Source organism: Oncorhynchus nerka, linkage group LG24 (assembly GCF_034236695.1).
Source record: "Oncorhynchus nerka isolate Pitt River linkage group LG24, Oner_Uvic_2.0, whole genome shotgun sequence".
Taxonomy (NCBI): domain Eukaryota; kingdom Metazoa; phylum Chordata; class Actinopteri; order Salmoniformes; family Salmonidae; genus Oncorhynchus; species Oncorhynchus nerka.
In genome coordinates, this window is record NC_088419.1 from 85,972,329 (window position 1) to 85,995,588 (window position 23,260).

Sequence of the window (23,260 nt, forward strand, 5' to 3'; positions counted from 1 at the left end):
TAGAAAGTCTTGTGTTACTAGCTCCAACAGTACAGTAGAATGTCTTGTGTTACTAGCTCCAACAGTACAGTAGAAAGTATTGTGTTACTAGCTCCAACAGTAGAAAGTATTGTGTTACTAGCTCCAAGAGTACAGTAGAATGTATTGTGTTACTAGCTCCAACAGTACAGTAGAATGTATTGCGTTACTAGCTCCAACAGTACAGTAGAATGTCTTGTGTTACTAGCTCCAACAGTACAGTATAATGTATTGTGTTACTAGCTCCAACAGTACAGTAGAATGTATTGCGTTACTAGCTCCAACAGTACAGTAGAAAGTATTGTGTTACTAGCTCCAACAGTAGAATGTATTGTGTTACTAGCTCCAAGAGTACAGTAGAATGTATTGTGTTACTTGCTCCAACAGTACAGTAGAATGTATTGTGTTACTAGCTCCAACAGTACAGTAGAATGTCTTGTGTTACTAGCTCCAACAGTACAGTAGAATGTATTGTGTTACTAGCTCCAACAGTACAGTAGAATGTCGTGTGTTACTAGCTCCAACAGTACAGTAGAATGTCTTGTGTTACTAGCTCCAACAGTACAGTAGAAAGTCTTGTGTTACTAGCTCCAACAGTACAGTAGAATGTCTTGTGTTACTAGCTCCAACAGTACAGTAGAAAGTATTGTGTTACTAGCTCCAACAGTAGAATGTATTGTGTTACTAGCTCCAAGAGTACAGTAGAATGTATTGTGTTACTAGCTCCAACAGTACAGTAGAATGTATTGCGTTACTAGCTCCAACAGTACAGTAGAATGTCTTGTGTTACTAGCTCCAACAGTACAGTAGAATGTCTTGTGTTACTAGCTCCAACAGTACAGTATAATGTATTGTGTTAATAGCTCCAACAGTACAGTAGAATGTATTGCGTTACTAGCTTCAACAGTACAGTAGAATGTCTTGTGTTACTAGCTCCAACAGTACAGTAGAATGTCTTGTGTTACTAGCTCCAACAGTACAGTATAATGTATTGTGTTACTAGCTCCAACAGTACAGTAGAATGTATTGTGTTACTAGCTCCAACAGTACAGTAGAATGTCTTGTGTTACTAGCTCCAACAGTACAGTAGAATGTATTGTGTTACTAGCTCCAACAGTACAGTAGAATGTCGTGTGTTACTAGCTCCAACAGTACAGTAGAATGTCTTGTGTTACTAGCTCCAACAGTACAGTAGAATGTCTTGTGTTACTAGCTCCAACAGTACAGTAGAATGTCTTGTGTTACTAGCTCCAACAGTACAGTAGAATGTATTGTGTTACTAGCTCCAACAGTACAGTAGAATGTATTGTGTTACTAGCTCCAACAGTACAGTAGAATGTATTGTGTTACTAGCTCCAACAGTACAGTAGAATGTCTTGTGTTACTAGCTCCAACAGTACAGTAGAATGTATTGTGTTACTAGCTCCAACAGTACAGTATAATGTCTTGTGTTACTAGCTCCAACAGTACAGTAGAAAGTATTGTGTTACTAGCTCCAACAGTAGAATGTATTGTGTTACTAGCTCCAACAGTACAGTAGAATGTATTGTGTTACTAGCTCCAACAGTACAGTAGAATGTATTGTGTTACTAGCTCCAACAGTACAGTAGAATGTCTTTTGTTACTCCAACAGTACAGTAGAATGTCTTGTGTTACTAGCTCCAACAGTACAGTAGAATGTCTTGTGTTACTAGCTCCAACAGTACAGTAGAATGTCTTGTGTTACTAGCTCCAACAGTACAGTAGAATGTATTGTGTTACTAGCTCCAACAGTACAGTAGAATGTATTGCGTTACTAGCCCCAACAGTACAGTAGAATGTCTTGTGTTACTAGCTCCAACAGTACAGTAGAATGTATTGTGTTACTAGCTCCAACAGTACAGTAGAATGTCTTGTGTTACTAGCTCCAACAGTACAGTAGAATGTCTTGTGTTACTAGCTCCAACAGTACAGTAGAATGTATTGTGTTACTAGCTCCAACAGTACAGTAGAATGTATTGTGTTACTAGCTCCAACAGTACAGTAGAATGTATTGCGTTACTAGCTCCAACAGTACAGTAGAAAGTATTGTGTTACTAGCTCCAACAGTAGAATGTATTGTGTTACTAGCTCCAAGAGTACAGTAGAATGTATTGTGTTACTTGCTCCAACAGTACAGTAGAATGTCTTGTGTTACTAGCTCCAACAGTACAGTAGAATGTCTTGTGTTACTAGCTCCAACAGTACAGTAGAATGTATTGTGTTACTAGCTCCAACAGTACAGTAGAATGTATTGTGTTACTAGCTCCAACAGTACAGTAGAATGTATTGTGTTACTAGCTCCAACAGTACAGTAGAATGTCTTGTGTTACTAGCTCCAACAGTACAGTAGAATGTATTGTGTTACTAGCTCCAACAGTACAGTAGAATGTCGTGTGTTACTAGCTCCAACAGTACAGTAGAATGTCTTGTGTTACTAGCTCCAACAGTACAGTAGAAAGTATTGTGTTACTAGCTCCAACAGTACAGTAGAATGTCTTGTGTTACTAGCTCCAACAGTACAGTAGAAAGTATTGTGTTACTAGCTCCAACAGTAGAATGTATTGTGTTACTAGCTCCAAGAGTACAGTAGAATGTATTGTGTTACTAGCTCCAACAGTACAGTAGAATGTATTGTGTTACTAGCTCCAACAGTACAGTAGAATGTCTTGTGTTACTAGCTCCAACAGTACAGTAGAATGTCTTGTGTTACTAGCTCCAACAGTACAGTATAATGTATTGTGTTAATAGCTCCAACAGTACAGTAGAATGTATTGCGTTACTAGCTCAACAGTACAGTAGAATGTCTTGTGTTACTAGCTCCAACAGTACAGTAGAATGTCTTGTGTTACTAGCTCCAACAGTACAGTATAATGTATTGTGTTACTAGCTCCAACAGTACAGTAGAATGTATTGTGTTACTAGCTCCAACAGTACAGTAGAATGTCTTGTGTTACTAGCTCCAACAGTACAGTAGAATGTATTGTGTTACTAGCTCCAACAGTACAGTAGAATGTCGTGTGTTACTAGCTCCAACAGTACAGTAGAATGTCTTGTGTTACTAGCTCCAACAGTACAGTAGAATGTCTTGTGTTACTAGCTCCAACAGTACAGTAGAATGTCTTGTGTTACTAGCTCCAACAGTACAGTAGAATGTATTGTGTTACTAGCTCCAACAGTACAGTAGAATGTATTGTGTTACTAGCTCCAACAGTACAGTAGAATGTATTGTGTTACTAGCTCCAACAGTACAGTAGAATGTCTTGTGTTACTAGCTCCAACAGTACAGTAGAATGTATTGTGTTACTAGCTCCAACAGTACAGTATAATGTCTTGTGTTACTAGCTCCAACAGTACAGTAGAAAGTATTGTGTTACTAGCTCCAACAGTAGAATGTATTGTGTTACTAGCTCCAACAGTACAGTAGAATGTATTGTGTTACTAGCTCCAACAGTACAGTAGAATGTATTGTGTTACTAGCTCCAACAGTACAGTAGAATGTCTTTTGTTACTCCAACAGTACAGTAGAATGTCTTGTGTTACTAGCTCCAACAGTACAGTAGAATGTCTTGTGTTACTAGCTCCAACAGTACAGTAGAATGTCTTGTGTTACTAGCTCCAACAGTACAGTAGAATGTATTGTGTTACTAGCTCCAACAGTACAGTAGAATGTATTGTGTTACTAGCTCCAACAGTACAGTAGAATGTATTGTGTTACTAGCTCCAACAGTACAGTAGAATGTCTTGTGTTACTAGCTCCAACAGTACAGTAGAATGTATTGTGTTACTAGCTCCAACAGTACAGTAGAATGTCTTGTGTTACTAGCTCCAACAGTACAGTAGAATGTCTTGTGTTACTAGCTCCAACAGTACAGTAGAATGTCTTTTGTTACTAGCTCCAACAGTACAGTAGAATGTCTTGTGTTACTAGCTCCAACAGTACAGTAGAAAGTATTGTGTTACTAGCTCCAACAGTGGAATGTATTGTGTTACTAGCTCCAAGAGTACAGTAGAATGTATTGTGTTATTAGCTCCAACAGTACAGTAGAATGTCTTGTGTTACTAGCTCCAACAGTACAGTAGAATGTATTGTGTTACTAGCTCCAACAGTACAGTAGAATGTCTTGTGTTACTAGCTCCAACAGTACAGTAGAATGTCTTGTGTTACTAGCTCCAACAGTACAGTAGAATGTATTGTGTTACTAGCTCCAACAGTACAGTAGAATGTCTTGTGTTACTAGCTCCAACAGTACAGTAGAATGTCTTGTGTTACTAGCTCCAACAGTACAGTATAATGTATTGTGTTACTAGCTCCAACAGTACAGTAGAATGTCGTGTGTTACTAGCTCCAACAGTACAGTAGAATGTCTTGTGTTACTAGCTCCAACAGTACAGTAGAAAGTCTTGTGTTACTAGCTCCAACAGTACAGTAGAATGTATTGTGTTACTAGCTCCAACAGTACAGTAGAATGTCTTGTGTTACTAGCTCCAACAGTACAGTAGAATGTATTGTGTTACTAGCTCCAACAGTACAGTATAATGTCTTGTGTTACTAGCTCCAACAGTACAGTAGAAAGTATTGTGTTACTAGCTCCAACAGTAGAATGTATTGTGTTACTAGCTCCAACAGTACAGTAGAATGTATTGTGTTACTAGCTCCAACAGTACAGTAGAATGTATTGTGTTACTAGCTCCAACAGTACAGTAGAATGTCTTTTGTTACTCCAACAGTACAGTAGAATGTCTTGTGTTACTAGCTCCAACAGTACAGTAGAATGTCTTGTGTTACTAGCTCCAACAGTACAGTAGAATGTCTTGTGTTACTAGCTCCAACAGTACAGTAGAATGTATTGTGTTACTAGCTCCAACAGTACAGTAGAATGTCTTGCGTTACTAGCCCCAACAGTACAGTAGAATGTCTTGTGTTACTAGCTCCAACAGTACAGTAGAATGTATTGTGTTACTAGCTCCAACAGTACAGTAGAATGTCTTGTGTTACTAGCTCCAACAGTACAGTAGAATGTCTTGTGTTACTAGCTCCAACAGTACAGTAGAATGTCTTGTGTTACTAGCTCCAACAGTACAGTATAATGTATTGTGTTACTAGCTCCAACAGTACAGTAGAATGTATTGTGTTACTAGCTCCAACAGTACAGTAGAATGTCTTGTGTTACTAGCTCCAACAGTACAGTAGAATGTATTGTGTTACTAGCTCCAACAGTACAGTAGAATGTCGTGTGTTACTAGCTCCAACAGTACAGTAGAATGTCTTGTGTTACTAGCTCCAACAGTACAGTAGAATGTCTTGTGTTACTAGCTCCAACAGTACAGTAGAATGTCTTGTGTTACTAGCTCCAACAGTACAGTAGAATGTATTGTGTTACTAGCTCCAACAGTACAGTAGAATGTATTGTGTTACTAGCTCCAACAGTACAGTAGAATGTATTGTGTTACTAGCTCCAACAGTACAGTAGAATGTCTTGTGTTACTAGCTCCAACAGTACAGTAGAATGTATTGTGTTACTAGCTCCAACAGTACAGTATAATGTCTTGTGTTACTAGCTCCAACAGTACAGTAGAAAGTATTGTGTTACTAGCTCCAACAGTAGAATGTATTGTGTTACTAGCTCCAACAGTACAGTAGAATGTATTGTGTTACTAGCTCCAACAGTACAGTAGAATGTATTGTGTTACTAGCTCCAACAGTACAGTAGAATGTCTTTTGTTTACTCCAACAGTACAGTAGAATGTCTTGTGTTACTAGCTCCAACAGTACAGTAGAATGTCTTGTGTTACTAGCTCCAACAGTACAGTAGAATGTCTTGTGTTACTAGCTCCAACAGTACAGTAGAATGTATTGTGTTACTAGCTCCAACAGTACAGTAGAATGTCTTGTGTTACTAGCTCCAACAGTACAGTAGAATGTATTGTGTTACTAGCTCCAACAGTACAGTAGAATGTCTTGTGTTACTAGCTCCAACAGTACAGTAGAATGTCTTGTGTTACTAGCTCCAACAGTACAGTATAATGTATTGTGTTACTAGCTCCAACAGTACAGTAGAATGTATTGTGTTACTAGCTCAACAGTACAGTAGAATGTCTTGTGTTACTAGCTCCAACAGTACAGTAGAATGTATTGTGTTACTAGCTCCAACAGTACAGTAGAATGTCTTGTGTTACTAGCTCCAACAGTACAGTAGAATGTATTGTGTTACTAGCTCCAACAGTACAGTAGAATGTCGTGTGTTACTAGCTCCAACAGTACAGTAGAATGTCTTGTGTTACTAGCTCCAACAGTACAGTAGAAAGTCTTGTGTTACTAGCTCCAACAGTACAGTAGAATGTCTTGTGTTACTAGCTCCAACAGTACAGTAGAAAGTATTGTGTTACTAGCTCCAACAGTAGAATGTATTGTGTTACTAGCTCCAAGAGTACAGTAGAATGTATTGTGTTACTAGCTCCAACAGTACAGTAGAATGTATTGTGTTACTAGCTCCAACAGTACAGTAGAATGTCTTGTGTTACTAGCTCCAACAGTACAGTAGAATGTCTTGTGTTACTAGCTCCAACAGTACAGTATAATGTATTGTGTTAATAGCTCCAAGAGTACAGTAGAATGTATTGTGTTACTAGCTCCAACAGTACAGTAGAATGTCTTGTGTTACTAGCTCCAACAGTACAGTAGAATGTATTGTGTTACTAGCTCCAACAGTACAGTAGAATGTATTGTGTTACTAGCTCCAACAGTACAGTAGAATGGCTTGTGTTACTAGCTCCAACAGTACAGTAGAATGTATTGTGTTACTAGCTCCAACAGTACAGTAGAATGTATTGTGTTACTAGCTCCAACAGTACAGTAGAATGTCTTGTGTTACTAGCTCCAACAGTACAGTAGAAAGTCTTGTGTTACTAGCTCCAACAGTACAGTAGAATGTCTTGTGTTACTAGCTCCAACAGTACAGTAGAAAGTATTGTGTTACTAGCTCCAACAGTAGAAAGTATTGTGTTACTAGCTCCAAGAGTACAGTAGAATGTATTGTGTTACTAGCTCCAACAGTACAGTAGAATGTATTGTGTTACTAGCTCCAACAGTACAGTAGAATGTCTTGTGTTACTAGCTCCAACAGTACAGTATAATGTATTGTGTTACTAGCTCCAACAGTACAGTAGAATGTATTGTGTTACTAGCTCCAACAGTACAGTAGAAAGTATTGTGTTACTAGCTCCAACAGTAGAATGTATTGTGTTACTAGCTCCAAGAGTACAGTAGAATGTATTGTGTTACTTGCTCCAACAGTACAGTAGAATGTATTGTGTTACTAGCTCCAACAGTACAGTAGAATGTCTTGTGTTACTAGCTCCAACAGTACAGTAGAATGTATTGTGTTACTAGCTCCAACAGTACAGTAGAATGTCGTGTGTTACTAGCTCCAACAGTACAGTAGAATGTCTTGTGTTACTAGCTCCAACAGTACAGTAGAAAGTCTTGTGTTACTAGCTCCAACAGTACAGTAGAATGTCTTGTGTTACTAGCTCCAACAGTACAGTAGAAAGTATTGTGTTACTAGCTCCAACAGTAGAATGTATTGTGTTACTAGCTCCAAGAGTACAGTAGAATGTATTGTGTTACTAGCTCCAACAGTACAGTAGAATGTATTGTGTTACTAGCTCCAACAGTACAGTAGAATGTATTGTGTTACTAGCTCCAACAGTACAGTAGAATGTCTTGTGTTCCTAGCTCCAACAGTACAGTATAATGTATTGTGTTAATAGCTCCAACAGTACAGTAGAATGTATTGCGTTACTAGCTCCAACAGTACAGTAGAATGTCTTGTGTTACTAGCTCCAACAGTACAGTAGAATGTCTTGTGTTACTAGCTCCAACAGTACAGTATAATGTATTGTGTTACTAGCTCCAACAGTACAGTAGAATGTATTGTGTTACTAGCTCCAACAGTACAGTAGAATGTCTTGTGTTACTAGCTCCAACAGTACAGTAGAATGTATTGTGTTACTAGCTCCAACAGTACAGTAGAATGTCGTGTGTTACTAGCTCCAACAGTACAGTAGAATGTCTTGTGTTACTAGCTCCAACAGTACAGTAGAATGTCTTGTGTTACTAGCTCCAACAGTACAGTAGAATGTCTTGTGTTACTAGCTCCAACAGTACAGTAGAATGTATTGTGTTACTAGCTCCAACAGTACAGTAGAATGTATTGTGTTACTAGCTCCAACAGTACAGTAGAATGTATTGTGTTACTAGCTCCAACAGTACAGTAGAATGTCTTGTGTTACTAGCTCCAACAGTACAGTAGAATGTATTGTGTTACTAGCTCCAACAGTACAGTATAATGTCTTGTGTTACTAGCTCCAACAGTACAGTAGAAAGTATTGTGTTACTAGCTCCAACAGTAGAATGTATTGTGTTACTAGCTCCAACAGTACAGTAGAATGTATTGTGTTACTAGCTCCAACAGTACAGTAGAATGTATTGTGTTACTAGCTCCAACAGTACAGTAGAATGTCTTTTGTTACTCCAACAGTACAGTAGAATGTCTTGTGTTACTAGCTCCAACAGTACAGTAGAATGTCTTGTGTTACTAGCTCCAACAGTACAGTAGAATGTCTTGTGTTACTAGCTCCAACAGTACAGTAGAATGTATTGTGTTACTAGCTCCAACAGTACAGTAGAATGTATTGCGTTACTAGCCCCAACAGTACAGTAGAATGTCTTGTGTTACTAGCTCCAACAGTACAGTAGAATGTATTGTGTTACTAGCTCCAACAGTACAGTAGAATGTCTTGTGTTACTAGCTCCAACAGTACAGTAGAATGTCTTGTGTTACTAGCTCCAACAGTACAGTAGAATGTATTGTGTTACTAGCTCCAACAGTACAGTAGAATGTATTGTGTTACTAGCTCCAACAGTACAGTAGAATGTATTGTGTTACTAGCTCCAACAGTACAGTAGAATGTCTTGTGTTACTAGCTCCAACAGTAGAATGTATTGTGTTACTAGCTCCAAGAGTACAGTAGAATGTATTGTGTTACTTGCTCCAACAGTACAGTAGAATGTCTTGTGTTACTAGCTCCAACAGTACAGTAGAATGTCTTGTGTTACTAGCTCCAACAGTACAGTAGAATGTATTGTGTTACTAGCTCCAACAGTACAGTAGAATGTATTGTGTTACTAGCTCCAACAGTACAGTAGAATGTATTGTGTTACTAGCTCCAACAGTACAGTAGAATGTCTTGTGTTACTAGCTCCAACAGTACAGTAGAATGTATTGTGTTACTAGCTCCAACAGTACAGTAGAATGTCTTGTGTTACTAGCTCCAACAGTACAGTAGAATGTCTTGTGTTACTAGCTCCAACAGTACAGTAGAAAGTATTGTGTTACTAGCTCCAACAGTACAGTAGAATGTCTTGTGTTACTAGCTCCAACAGTACAGTAGAAAGTATTGTGTTACTAGCTCCAACAGTAGAATGTATTGTGTTACTAGCTCCAAGAGTACAGTAGAATGTATTGTGTTACTAGCTCCAACAGTACAGTAGAATGTATTGTGTTACTAGCTCCAACAGTACAGTAGAATGTCTTGTGTTACTAGCTCCAACAGTACAGTAGAATGTCTTGTGTTACTAGCTCCAACAGTACAGTATAATGTATTGCGTTAATAGCTCCAACAGTACAGTAGAATGTATTGCGTTACTAGCTTCAACAGTACAGTAGAATGTCTTGTGTTACTAGCTCCAACAGTACAGTAGAATGTCTTGTGTTACTAGCTCCAACAGTACAGTATAATGTATTGTGTTACTAGCTCCAACAGTACAGTAGAATGTATTGTGTTACTAGCTCCAACAGTACAGTAGAATGTCTTGTGTTACTAGCTCCAACAGTACAGTAGAATGTATTGTGTTACTAGCTCCAACAGTACAGTAGAATGTCTTGTGTTACTAGCTCCAACAGTACAGTAGAATGTCTTGTGTTACTAGCTCCAACAGTACAGTAGAATGTCTTGTGTTACTAGCTCCAACAGTACAGTAGAATGTCTTGTGTTACTAGCTCCAACAGTACAGTAGAATGTATTGTGTTACTAGCTCCAACAGTACAGTAGAATGTATTGTGTTACTAGCTCCAACAGTACAGTAGAATGTATTGTGTTACTAGCTCCAACAGTACAGTAGAATGTCTTGTGTTACTAGCTCCAACAGTACAGTAGAATGTATTGTGTTACTAGCTCCAACAGTACAGTATAATGTCTTGTGTTACTAGCTCCAACAGTACAGTAGAAAGTATTGTGTTACTAGCTCCAACAGTAGAATGTATTGTGTTACTAGCTCCAACAGTACAGTAGAATGTATTGTGTTACTAGCTCCAACAGTACAGTAGAATGTATTGTGTTACTAGCTCCAACAGTACAGTAGAATGTCTTTTGTTACTCCAACAGTACAGTAGAATGTCTTGTGTTACTAGCTCCAACAGTACAGTAGAATGTCTTGTGTTACTAGCTCCAACAGTACAGTAGAATGTCTTGTGTTACTAGCTCCAACAGTACAGTAGAATGTATTGTGTTACTAGCTCCAACAGTACAGTAGAATGTATTGTGTTACTAGCTCCAACAGTACAGTAGAATGTATTGTGTTACTAGCTCCAACAGTACAGTAGAATGTCTTGTGTTACTAGCTCCAACAGTACAGTAGAATGTATTGTGTTACTAGCTCCAACAGTACAGTAGAATGTCGTGTGTTACTAGCTCCAACAGTACAGTAGAATGTCTTGTGTTACTAGCTCCAACAGTACAGTAGAATGTCTTTGTTACTAGCTCCAACAGTACAGTAGAATGTCTTGTGTTACTAGCTCCAACAGTACAGTAGAAAGTATTGTGTTACTAGCTCCAACAGTGGAATGTATTGTGTTACTAGCTCCAAGAGTACAGTAGAATGTATTGTGTTATTAGCTCCAACAGTACAGTAGAATGTCTTGTGTTACTAGCTCCAACAGTACAGTAGAATGTATTGTGTTACTAGCTCCAACAGTACAGTAGAATGTCTTGTGTTACTAGCTCCAACAGTACAGTAGAATGTCTTGTGTTACTAGCTCCAACAGTACAGTAGAATGTATTGTGTTACTAGCTCCAACAGTACAGTAGAATGTCTTGTGTTACTAGCTCCAACAGTACAGTAGAATGTCTTGTGTTACTAGCTCCAACAGTACAGTATAATGTATTGTGTTACTAGCTCCAACAGTACAGTAGAATGTCTTGTGTTACTAGCTCCAACAGTACAGTAGAATGTCTTGTGTTACTAGCTCCAACAGTACAGTAGAAAGTCTTGTGTTACTAGCTCCAACAGTACAGTAGAATGTATTGTGTTACTAGCTCCAACAGTACAGTAGAATGTCTTGTGTTACTAGCTCCAACAGTACAGTAGAATGTATTGTGTTACTAGCTCCAACAGTACAGTATAATGTCTTGTGTTACTAGCTCCAACAGTACAGTAGAAAGTATTGTGTTACTAGCTCCAACAGTAGAATGTATTGTGTTACTAGCTCCAACAGTACAGTAGAATGTATTGTGTTACTAGCTCCAACAGTACAGTAGAATGTATTGTGTTACTAGCTCCAACAGTACAGTAGAATGTCTTTTGTTACTCCAACAGTACAGTAGAATGTCTTGTGTTACTAGCTCCAACAGTACAGTAGAATGTCTTGTGTTACTAGCTCCAACAGTACAGTAGAATGTCTTGTGTTACTAGCTCCAACAGTACAGTAGAATGTATTGTGTTACTAGCTCCAACAGTACAGTAGAATGTCTTGCGTTACTAGCCCCAACAGTACAGTAGAATGTCTTGTGTTACTAGCTCCAACAGTACAGTAGAATGTATTGTGTTACTAGCTCCAACAGTACAGTAGAATGTCTTGTGTTACTAGCTCCAACAGTACAGTAGAATGTCTTGTGTTACTAGCTCCAACAGTACAGTAGAATGTCTTGTGTTACTAGCTCCAACAGTACAGTATAATGTATTGTGTTACTAGCTCCAACAGTACAGTAGAATGTATTGTGTTACTAGCTCCAACAGTACAGTAGAATGTCTTGTGTTACTAGCTCCAACAGTACAGTAGAATGTATTGTGTTACTAGCTCCAACAGTACAGTAGAATGTCGTGTGTTACTAGCTCCAACAGTACAGTAGAATGTCTTGTGTTACTAGCTCCAACAGTACAGTAGAATGTCTTGTGTTACTAGCTCCAACAGTACAGTAGAATGTCTTGTGTTACTAGCTCCAACAGTACAGTAGAATGTATTGTGTTACTAGCTCCAACAGTACAGTAGAATGTATTGTGTTACTAGCTCCAACAGTACAGTAGAATGTATTGTGTTACTAGCTCCAACAGTACAGTAGAATGTCTTGTGTTACTAGCTCCAACAGTACAGTAGAATGTATTGTGTTACTAGCTCCAACAGTACAGTATAATGTCTTGTGTTACTAGCTCCAACAGTACAGTAGAAAGTATTGTGTTACTAGCTCCAACAGTAGAATGTATTGTGTTACTAGCTCCAACAGTACAGTAGAATGTATTGTGTTACTAGCTCCAACAGTACAGTAGAATGTATTGTGTTACTAGCTCCAACAGTACAGTAGAATGTCTTTTGTTACTCCAACAGTACAGTAGAATGTCTTGTGTTACTAGCTCCAACAGTACAGTAGAATGTCTTGTGTTACTAGCTCCAACAGTACAGTAGAATGTCTTGTGTTACTAGCTCCAACAGTACAGTAGAATGTATTGTGTTACTAGCTCCAACAGTACAGTAGAATGTATTGTGTTACTAGCTCCAACAGTACAGTAGAATGTATTGTGTTACTAGCTCCAACAGTACAGTAGAATGTCTTGTGTTACTAGCTCCAACAGTACAGTAGAATGTATTGTGTTACTAGCTCCAACAGTACAGTAGAATGTCGTGTGTTACTAGCTCCAACAGTACAGTAGAATGTCTTGTGTTACTAGCTCCAACAGTACAGTAGAATGTCTTTTGTTACTAGCTCCAACAGTACAGTAGAATGTCTTGTGTTACTAGCTCCAACAGTACAGTAGAAAGTATTGTGTTACTAGCTCCAACAGTGGAATGTATTGTGTTACTAGCTCCAAGAGTACAGTAGAATGTATTGTGTTATTAGCTCCAACAGTACAGTAGAATGTCTTGTGTTACTAGCTCCAACAGTACAGTAGAATGTATTGTGTTACTAGCTCCAACAGTACAGTAGAATGTCTTGTGTTACTAGCTCCAACAGTACAGTAGAATGTCTTGTGTTACTAGCTCCAACAGTACAGTAGAATGTATTGTGTTACTAGCTCCAACAGTACAGTAGAATGTCTTGTGTTACTAGCTCCAACAGTACAGTAGAATGTCTTGTGTTACTAGCTCCAACAGTACAGTATAATGTATTGTGTTACTAGCTCCAACAGTACAGTAGAATGTCGTGTGTTACTAGCTCCAACAGTACAGTAGAATGTCTTGTGTTACTAGCTCCAACAGTACAGTAGAAAGTCTTGTGTTACTAGCTCCAACAGTACAGTAGAATGTATTGTGTTACTAGCTCCAACAGTACAGTAGAATGTCTTGTGTTACTAGCTCCAACAGTACAGTAGAATGTATTGTGTTACTAGCTCCAACAGTACAGTATAATGTCTTGTGTTACTAGCTCCAACAGTACAGTAGAAAGTATTGTGTTACTAGCTCCAACAGTAGAATGTATTGTGTTACTAGCTCCAACAGTACAGTAGAATGTATTGTGTTACTAGCTCCAACAGTACAGTAGAATGTATTGTGTTACTAGCTCCAACAGTACAGTAGAATGTCTTTTGTTACTCCAACAGTACAGTAGAATGTCTTGTGTTACTAGCTCCAACAGTACAGTAGAATGTCTTGTGTTACTAGCTCCAACAGTACAGTAGAATGTCTTGTGTTACTAGCTCCAACAGTACAGTAGAATGTATTGTGTTACTAGCTCCAACAGTACAGTAGAATGTCTTGCGTTACTAGCCCCAACAGTACAGTAGAATGTCTTGTGTTACTAGCTCCAACAGTACAGTAGAATGTATTGTGTTACTAGCTCCAACAGTACAGTAGAATGTCTTGTGTTACTAGCTCCAACAGTACAGTAGAATGTCTTGTGTTACTAGCTCCAACAGTACAGTAGAATGTATTGTGTTACTAGCTCCAACAGTACAGTAGAACGTATTGTGTTACTAGCTCCAACAGTACAGTAGAATGTATTGTGTTACTAGCTCCAACAGTACAGTAGAATGTCTTGTGTTACTAGCTCCAACAGTACAGTAGAATGTATTGTGTTACTAGCTCCAACAGTACAGTAGAATGTCGTGTGTTACTAGCTCCAACAGTACAGTAGAATGTCTTGTGTTACTAGCTCCAACAGTACAGTAGAATGTCTTTTGTTACTAGCTCCAACAGTACAGTAGAATGTCTTGTGTTACTAGCTCCAACAGTACAGTAGAAAGTATTGTGTTACTAGCTCCAACAGTGGAATGTATTGTGTTACTAGCTCCAAGAGTACAGTAGAATGTATTGTGTTATTAGCTCCAACAGTACAGTAGAATGTCTTGTGTTACTAGCTCCAACAGTACAGTAGAATGTATTGTGTTACTAGCTCCAACAGTACAGTAGAATGTCTTGTGTTACTAGCTCCAACAGTACAGTAGAATGTCTTGTGTTACTAGCTCCAACAGTACAGTAGAATGTATTGTGTTACTAGCTCCAACAGTACAGTAGAATGTCTTGTGTTACTAGCTCCAACAGTACAGTAGAATGTCTTGTGTTACTAGCTCCAACAGTACAGTATAATGTATTGTGTTACTAGCTCCAACATTACAGTATAATGTCTTGTGTTACTAGCTCCAACAGTACAGTAGAAAGTATTGTGTTACTAGCTCCAACAGTAGAATGTATTGTGTTACTAGCTCCAACAGTACAGTAGAATGTATTGTGTTACTAGCTCCAACAGTACAGTAGAATGTCTTGTGTTACTAGCTCCAACAGTACAGTAGAATGTCTTGTGTTACTAGCTCCAACAGTACAGTAGAAAGTATTGTGTTACTAGCTCCAACAGTACAGTAGAATGTATTGTGTTACTAGCTCCAACAGTACAGTAGAATGTATTGTGTTACTAGCTCCAACAGTACAGTAGAATGTCTTGTGTTACTAGCTCCAACAGTACAGTAGAATGTCTTGTGTTACTAGCTCCAACAGTACAGTAGAATGTCTTGTGTTACTAGCTCCAACAGTACAGTAGAATGTATTGTGTTACTAGCTCCAACAGTACAGTATAATGTATTGTGTTACTAGCTCCAACAGTACAGTAGAATGTATTGCGTTACTAGCTCCAACAGTACAGTAGAATGTCTTGTGTTACTAGCTCCAACAGTACAGTAGAATGTCTTGTGTTACTAGCTCCAACAGTACAGTATAATGTATTGTGTTACTAGCTCCAACAGTACAGTAGAATGTCTTGTGTTACTAGCTCCAACAGTACAGTATAATGTATTGTGTTACTAGCTCCAACAGTAGAATGTATTGTGTTACTAGCTCCAACAGTAGAATGTATTGTGTTACTAGCTCCAAGAGTACAGTAGAATGTATTGTGTTACTTGCTCCAACAGTACAGTAGAATGTCTTGGGTTACTAACTGCAACAGTACAGTAGAATGTCTTGTGTTACTAGCTCCAACAGTACAGTAGAATGTCTTGTGTTACTAGCTCCAACAGTACAGTATAATGTATTGTGTTACTAGCTCCAACAGTACAGTATAATGTATTGTGTTACTAGCTCCAACAGTATAGTAGAATGTATTGTGTTACTAGCTCCAACAGTACAGTAGAATGTATTGTGTTACTAGCTCCAACAGTACAGTAGAATGTCTTGTGTTACTAGCTCCAACAGTACAGTAGAATGTATTGCGTTACTAGCTCCAACAGTACAGTAGAATGTCTTGTGTTACTAGCTCCAACAGTACAGTAGAATGTATTGTGTTACTAGCTCCAACAGTACAGTAGAATGTATTGTGTTACTAGCTCCAACAGTACAGTAGAATGTATTGTGTTACTAGCTCCAACAGTAGAATGTATTGTGTTACTAGCTCCAACAGTACAGTAGAATGTCTTGTGTTACTAGCTCCAACAGTACAGTAGAATGTATTGTGTTACTAGCTCCAACAGTACAGTAGAATGTATTGTGTTACTAGCTCCAACAGTACAGTAGAATGTATTGTGTTACTAGCTCCAACAGTACAGTAGAATGTATTGTGTTACTAGCTCTAACAGTACAGTAGAATGTATTGTGTTACTAGCTCCAACAGTACAGTAGAATGTATTGTGTTACTAGCTCCAACAGTAGAATGTATTGTGTTACTAGCTCTAACAGTACAGTAGAATGTCTTGTGTCGGTAAGAAATCAGGAAATAACAACCCACAGTAGATACATTACAGTGAGCATGTGTCAGAATCCACAATATAAATACGTGGTGTGTTGAGACAGTGTATCATTTGGACAGAAAATAGTATGTTCAGTAGTAGGTAAATTTGGATGAGCTATGTGGAGAATACAATTTATACAAAGTCTGCAAACACATGCAAGCAAACACACACGGACACAAGCCAGCAACACACACACAAACACAGCCAAGACCACAACATGGAGATGAATATGAGATGAAATGAAGCTGTTTTGCATCACAGCCCTAGTTATAGGGTAGTTTCATGCAGGCTTGGGATGACCATACTTCTTTAGGGACTCTAGGGCATCACAAATCCACGGATACGTTCACTGTAAAAACAGCAACACAAAAGGACTGCTCTGCTCAACAAGACGTGGAGCCTTTTCAGGGCCCGTATCCACAAAGCATCTCCGAGGAGTGCTGCTCTAGGATCAGTTTAGCCTTTTAGATCATAATGAATACGATTATATGGATAGATCCTAGAACATCACTGCTACTAGAACTTCTCTGGGGCCCTGGTGTGTCCATGCTGGGCAGAGGACATGGGATAAGGTGATGGTGAAAGGTTACCTGTCAGCCCTGTGCCCGTGACTGTGTGGGAGAGAGGATAGTGTGTTAGCTCTACAAACCCACTGGTTTTGTGATGAGCAACGCAGAACCATTTCATGTCAGATATCCTGATTAATCACACTTCACCATTGTGTGGCACTGTTGCATCAGGTTAAGTTTCCTGTCTCCCTGTCCTACCTGATTTACTGATTCAGAGCAGAAGCAGAAGTGTTATCTATCTCCCATACAGAAGACAGGTTATTTCATTTTACGAGCACATGGCATATCGGTCTTCTTGTCTAGAAAAACTGATGAAACTTACTTATTAGAATCCTTTTCATGTGGAGTTGTGCTTAACTCCTCTCAGGCTCGCTATATCTAGTTCTGTAATTACACCTCCTATTCAAAGCCTGTGAATGATAAGAGGATATTAAACTAGGCTTCAACCCTTCAGATGATCTGGGTTTGATTAGCCAGCCTGTCAATTATCACAGAGCTGCTGTGAGTATTAGCCATGGGAGGAGCTTAACTGGGCTTGGGGAAACTGTCTCTTCTGTGGGGTGCAGGTGACTGTCAATCAGCATTATGGCTCAAATGACAGAACGAGGTAATAATCCCTTCTGCCTAGCAAACCACTGTATATACAGAGATAAGACGATCAGACACATTAAGTCATGTGATCCCAATGAGTTAACCCCCTGACCCCAGGCTCACCTGCGAGCTGGAACGAAGGAGAAGTGTGCTGCCGTGCTCGGTGAGAAGTTTCTGGGGCTGTCCAGGGGGCTGCTCCCTGGGAGAAGTAAGATAGAACGACAATGATTAAATACAAGAAGAAGCAAAAGGCTCAGCTCTAGATCTAGTTATTTAGGTGTAAAGGCCATAAAGTCCCCTTACATAGTCATATCACTGATGTGTGTAACAAGGTTGTGAACCTACACAATAGATTACCCAAGATAATATTTATTTCCTGCTAAGAACCACGTCAAGGAGAACCTAGCAGGACACATGGACAACAGAAATAACCCAACAACACAATCACACAGGTTACAGAAAAACACTCAACCTTTATTAGCATTTGTAAAGGGACTGGAATCTATTGTTCTGACATCCCTGTGTGTGTATCGCATAGTACCTACATCCCCCACCTCCTTCACCCAACGGTAAATAGCAAATACATCAAGCCTCCCCCTCCTCTGTCTTCCTACTTTCCGACAGGATAATAGGAGTCTTTTAGAGATAACAAAGCTCTTGATGCAGTGTTTTAATTTAGCCAGGGACAGGCCCGAGGAGATGATGTGAGGGGGAGGACCCGGATGAGACGGAGACGAGGGTGCTTAATGACTGGGCTGCTAATCGTCTGGCTGCTTCTTCACAGCAACAACAGCAGCAGTAGAATCAGAGAGAGATGAGATGAATGAGAGAAATAAGAGCATTTAAAGCCCATTACAGAGAGGAAGGAGATGGAGACAAACAAGCTACTCTTCCAGTAGCCACAGAACACGACGTGTCATTACTGTCTTTAATAATACTGCAGAAGGGACAGAGAAACAAAATGATGGAGAGAGAATAGGAAGATAGAGAGAGGAGGAACATGAAAGAAAGAAAAAGAGAGCAGGGATGAGGTTGAATAAACGCTCTGGGGTTCGGGTCTATATTAGAACCCTCTGTCTGCCTGTTAGCCTACATTGTGCATCACAACCTGCTCAACATAGAGGAAACCTGGGGTGTGAGTCACAACCTGCTCAACATAGAGGAAACCTGGGGTGTGAGTCACAACCTGCTCAACATAGAGGAAACCTGGGGTGTGAGTCACAACCTGCTCAACATAGAGGAAACCTGGGGTGTGAGTCACAACCTGCTCAACATGGAAAAGCCCGAATCTGCTCCATATACTGTAAAATCACCCCAATAAATCTGAAAAGTGGTCAGGGGGAAATGGAGGTGAATGGTGTGGGGGGGGGGGGGCATGGTGTGCTTCCTGCTCTCACCATTCACCAGGTGGGGAAGCATGACGGACGGACGGGGGGCTGGAGATCACCTCCCTCCCGCATCAATTATGTATTTTCTGAGAAAGCGTAGGCAGTACAAAACCTTTAAATATTAATACAAACATTTATTCCTTGTCTATCTGTTAGAGTAGGAAACGCTTGACTCTTTGTGTGTGTGTGTTTGAGTGTGTGTGTGTATCTGTCGTGTGTATCTGTCATGTAACTGGTAGTGCGTAACATTGAGTAGCAGTGCGTTGAGGCTGGGCCCTGGGCCTGTCAGTGAAAGCTGTGTTTAAATGGGCTAGGGGGCCTCCGAGGGGCTATTAGGAGGCATGGGAGAATGAGCTGCATAGGTACAAACAGTACCGTAGATTCAGGCAGGGGGCTGGATAGATAGACAGATACACACACACACCTCACTGAGAAGATGAACCATTATTCAAATGGAGCCGTGTCCTCAGACACATACAGTGATACACACAGACAGGGGATCCACCTCGCTCTACAGTATGGTGGAGAGACACTGTAGTCTACTGCAGGGGAACAACCCCATACTGTCTGCGAAGGCTGAAAGCCATTCAGAGGCATATACAGTATGTCATTTGCACTGGAGAGCCCATGGTGTGTAACATGAGAATTCTCTGAGATGACAGTAAAAACCTCCTCTGTGTTTTCCTCATGGGAGAAACACTCTCCTCATTCTACACCCCTGAAGTCCTATCTATTGGGTTGCTGCTCATTAAAGAAGAGATGCATGCAGACAAAAAGCTAGCTCCCTCAGTGACAGTGTCCTATTTTACCACCCACATAAACAAACACAGAGACATAGAAACACACAGTCAGACAGAGACATACACAGTCCATTAGAAACATAGACATATATCCAAACACACACTCAGACACACTCAGAAATGGGATGACAAATTGGACATAGTTATTAACGTTTAAAGTGCAATTTTTTTTTTTTTTACAAAAGTACAAAAATACAAAAAATACATAATACATGTGAATTTCCAATGCAGGTGTACTGCTGCTGGCAACAGTTTGGGTCTCACGGTGCGTCCCATTCAGATGGTTAAGCACCGCACCTGTACCGCCATTACTGTACCTCACTTCTACACCTCTATCTCTGTGGAGTTCCCACCCTGGTGACTGCACTCAGAACACCTGTCCCTCTCAGCCAATCAAAACTCAAAGAACACTGTCTTGTCCAATCAGATGTCTGCTACGCACTGTCCACTCAGTAAATATTAGACTGACCATAGAACAAGAGGCAGAGAAAGAAGACAGATAAATATATAGAGAGAGATAGGGAGACAGATAAATATATAGAGAGAGATAGGGAGACAGATAAATATATATAGAGAGATAGGGAGACATAAATATATAGAGAGAGATAGGGAGTCAGATAAATATACAGAGAGATAGGGAGACAGATAAATATATATAGAGAGATAGGGAGTCAGATAAATATATAGAGAGACAGATAAATATATAGAGAGATAGGGAGACAGATACATATATAGAGAGAGATAGGGAGACAGATAAATATATATAGAGAGATAAGGAGACAGAAATATATAGAGAGAGATAGGGAGACAGATAAATATATAGAGAGATAGGGAGACAGATAAATATATATAGAGATAGGGAGACAGATAAATATAGAGAGAGATAGGGAGTCAGATAAATATATAGAGAGACAGATAAATATATATAGAGAGATAAGGAGACAGAAATATATAGAGAGAGATAGGGAGACAGAAATATATAGAGAGAGATAGGGAGACAGATAAATATATAGAGAGATAGGGAGACAGATAAATATATAGAGAGAGATAGGGAGACAGATAAATATATAGAGAGATAGGGAGACAGATAAATATATAGAGAGAGATAGGGAGACAGATAAATATACAGAGAGAGATAGGGAGACATAAATATATAGAGAGAGATAGGGAGTCAGATAAATATACAGAGAGAGATAGGGAGACAGAGAGAGACAGAACACAAAGATAGAGATACAGTAGAGTAATGTTTACTAGAGATGCAGGATATATCGGTGACCATATCGGAATCGGACGATATTAGCTAAAGAATTCCAACATCGGTATCGGCCCGATGTCTAGTTTAACGCTGATGTTAAACACGCCGATAGATAGATATGCATGTCAAAGATACCGTGCATATCTATATAATGTAGGTACATGACGTAATGACGCCACGTAAAATGTAGCGCTACACAGCCTTCCTAACCTAGCCCACAATGTCTGCTGTGTGGATCGAGCAGTCAACAAGTCCAGCAGTCATTTGAAAGAGTAAGAGCATTTCAGTGAGACAACTCAAAGGCGAAATCCATTAAAGCCAAGATAATGGAATTCATTGCCCTTGATAATCAACCGTTCTCTGTTGTGGGTGATGTTGGCTTTCGCCGACTGGTCGAGCACCGGTACACACTACTAAGTGCTCTATTGTTCAGGTGTCGCCCTACCGGAGTTACACAGTAATAGCGGCACTGCTTTTAGCTTCACGACTGACACTTGGACCCGCAATATTGTTTGTTTATTTAACTAGGCAAGTCAGTTAAGAACAAATTCTTATTTACAATGATGGCCTTGGAACAGTGGGTTAACTGCCTTGTTCATGGGCAGAACTACAGATTTTTACCTTGTCAGCTCAGGGATTCGATCTTCCAACCTTTCGGTTACTAGTCCAAAGCTCTAATCACTAGGCTACCTGCCGCCCCAAGAGCATGATGAGTCTGACAGCACAGTGGGTCGACGAGGATTTCGTACTGAGGAAAGCCGTACTGCTCAAGAATGTGCTGGTTCTCATACCGCTGCTGCCATTTCAATGGCATTTGAGAACATGTTTGAAACATGAACACACTAGCTAGCTCCATTCAAACAACTGACTGGAGAAATAAGATAGTCAACTGTGTCTGCAGCAGATATGATACCCTCTCATGGCATTGAAACACCTGCTCAACAAAACTGCAGACACAGACTGTGAACAAGCATTCTCTCTGAGCCTCTTTACTGTGTCGCCACCATGCTCGATGCTATGTACAAGGTCCGCTACTTTCATGCTCGATGCTATGTACAAGGACCGCTACTATCATGCTCGATGCTATGTACAAGGACCGCTACTTTCATGCTCGATGCTATGTACAAGGACCGCTACTTTCATGCTCGATGCTATGTACAAGGACCGCTACTTTCATGCTCGATGCTATGTACAAGGACCGCTACTTTCATGCTCGATGCTATGTACAAGGACCGCTACTTTCATGCTCGATGCTATGTACAAGGACCGCTACTTTCATGCTCGGTGCTATGTACAAGGACCGCTACTTTCATGCTCGGTGCTATGTACAAGGACCGCTACTTTCATGCTCGGTGCTATGTACAAGGACCGCTACTTTCATGCTCGAAGCTATGTACAAGGACCGCTACTTTCATGCTCGATGCTATGTACAAGGACCGCTACTTTCATGCTCGGTGCTATGTACAAGGACCGCTACTTTCATGCTCGATGCTATGTACAAGGACCGCTACTTTCATGCTCGATGCTATGTACAAGGACCGCTACTTTCATGCTCGATGCTATGTACAAGGACCACTACTTTCATGCTCGATGCTATGTACAAGGACCGCTACTTTCATGCTCGATGCTATGTACAAGGACCGCTACTTTCATGCTCGATGCTATGTACAAGGACCGCTACTTTCATGCTCGATGCTATGTACAAGGACCGCTACTTTCATGCTCGATGCTATGTACAAGGACCGCTACTTTCATGCTCGATGCTATGTACAAGGACCGCTACTTTCATGCTCGATGCTATGTACAAGGACCACTACTTCAATGCAGACAAGAAACAGGGTTTATGTGAGATGTTACATACACAGCTGGACAAGATGGAAACGGACACAGTGACGGTGCGTAATGAGGAAGAGAAGTCACGGACAGACAGAGCTGAAACTTCACTGCTTGACATGTGTGATGAAATCCTGGTTGAGAATGAAACGACTGAACAAATGAACCAAACAGCAAGTAAGTGAAAGAAATAGGTTTTGATGATGTTTTACTGGTAATGGGGACATATGTAAATGCCAACAAAATAACTTTTTTGTCAGTGTGTGTGTTTAATCTTTATTTCAGTTAAGAACAAATTC

At 39.8% G+C, this 23,260-nt stretch overlaps 1 protein-coding gene across 1 annotated transcript in view; it reads right to left on the minus strand.

The window, feature by feature from the left end:
• mast2 (microtubule associated serine/threonine kinase 2) overlaps positions 1 to 23,260 on the minus strand; it is a 345,729-nt gene that overhangs the window by 53,044 nt on the left and 269,425 nt on the right. The window contains 2 exon segments of the mRNA XM_065009240.1: positions 17,116 to 17,136; positions 17,809 to 17,884. Of these exon segments, the coding sequence (XP_064865312.1) occupies positions 17,116 to 17,136; positions 17,809 to 17,884 (97 nt within the window).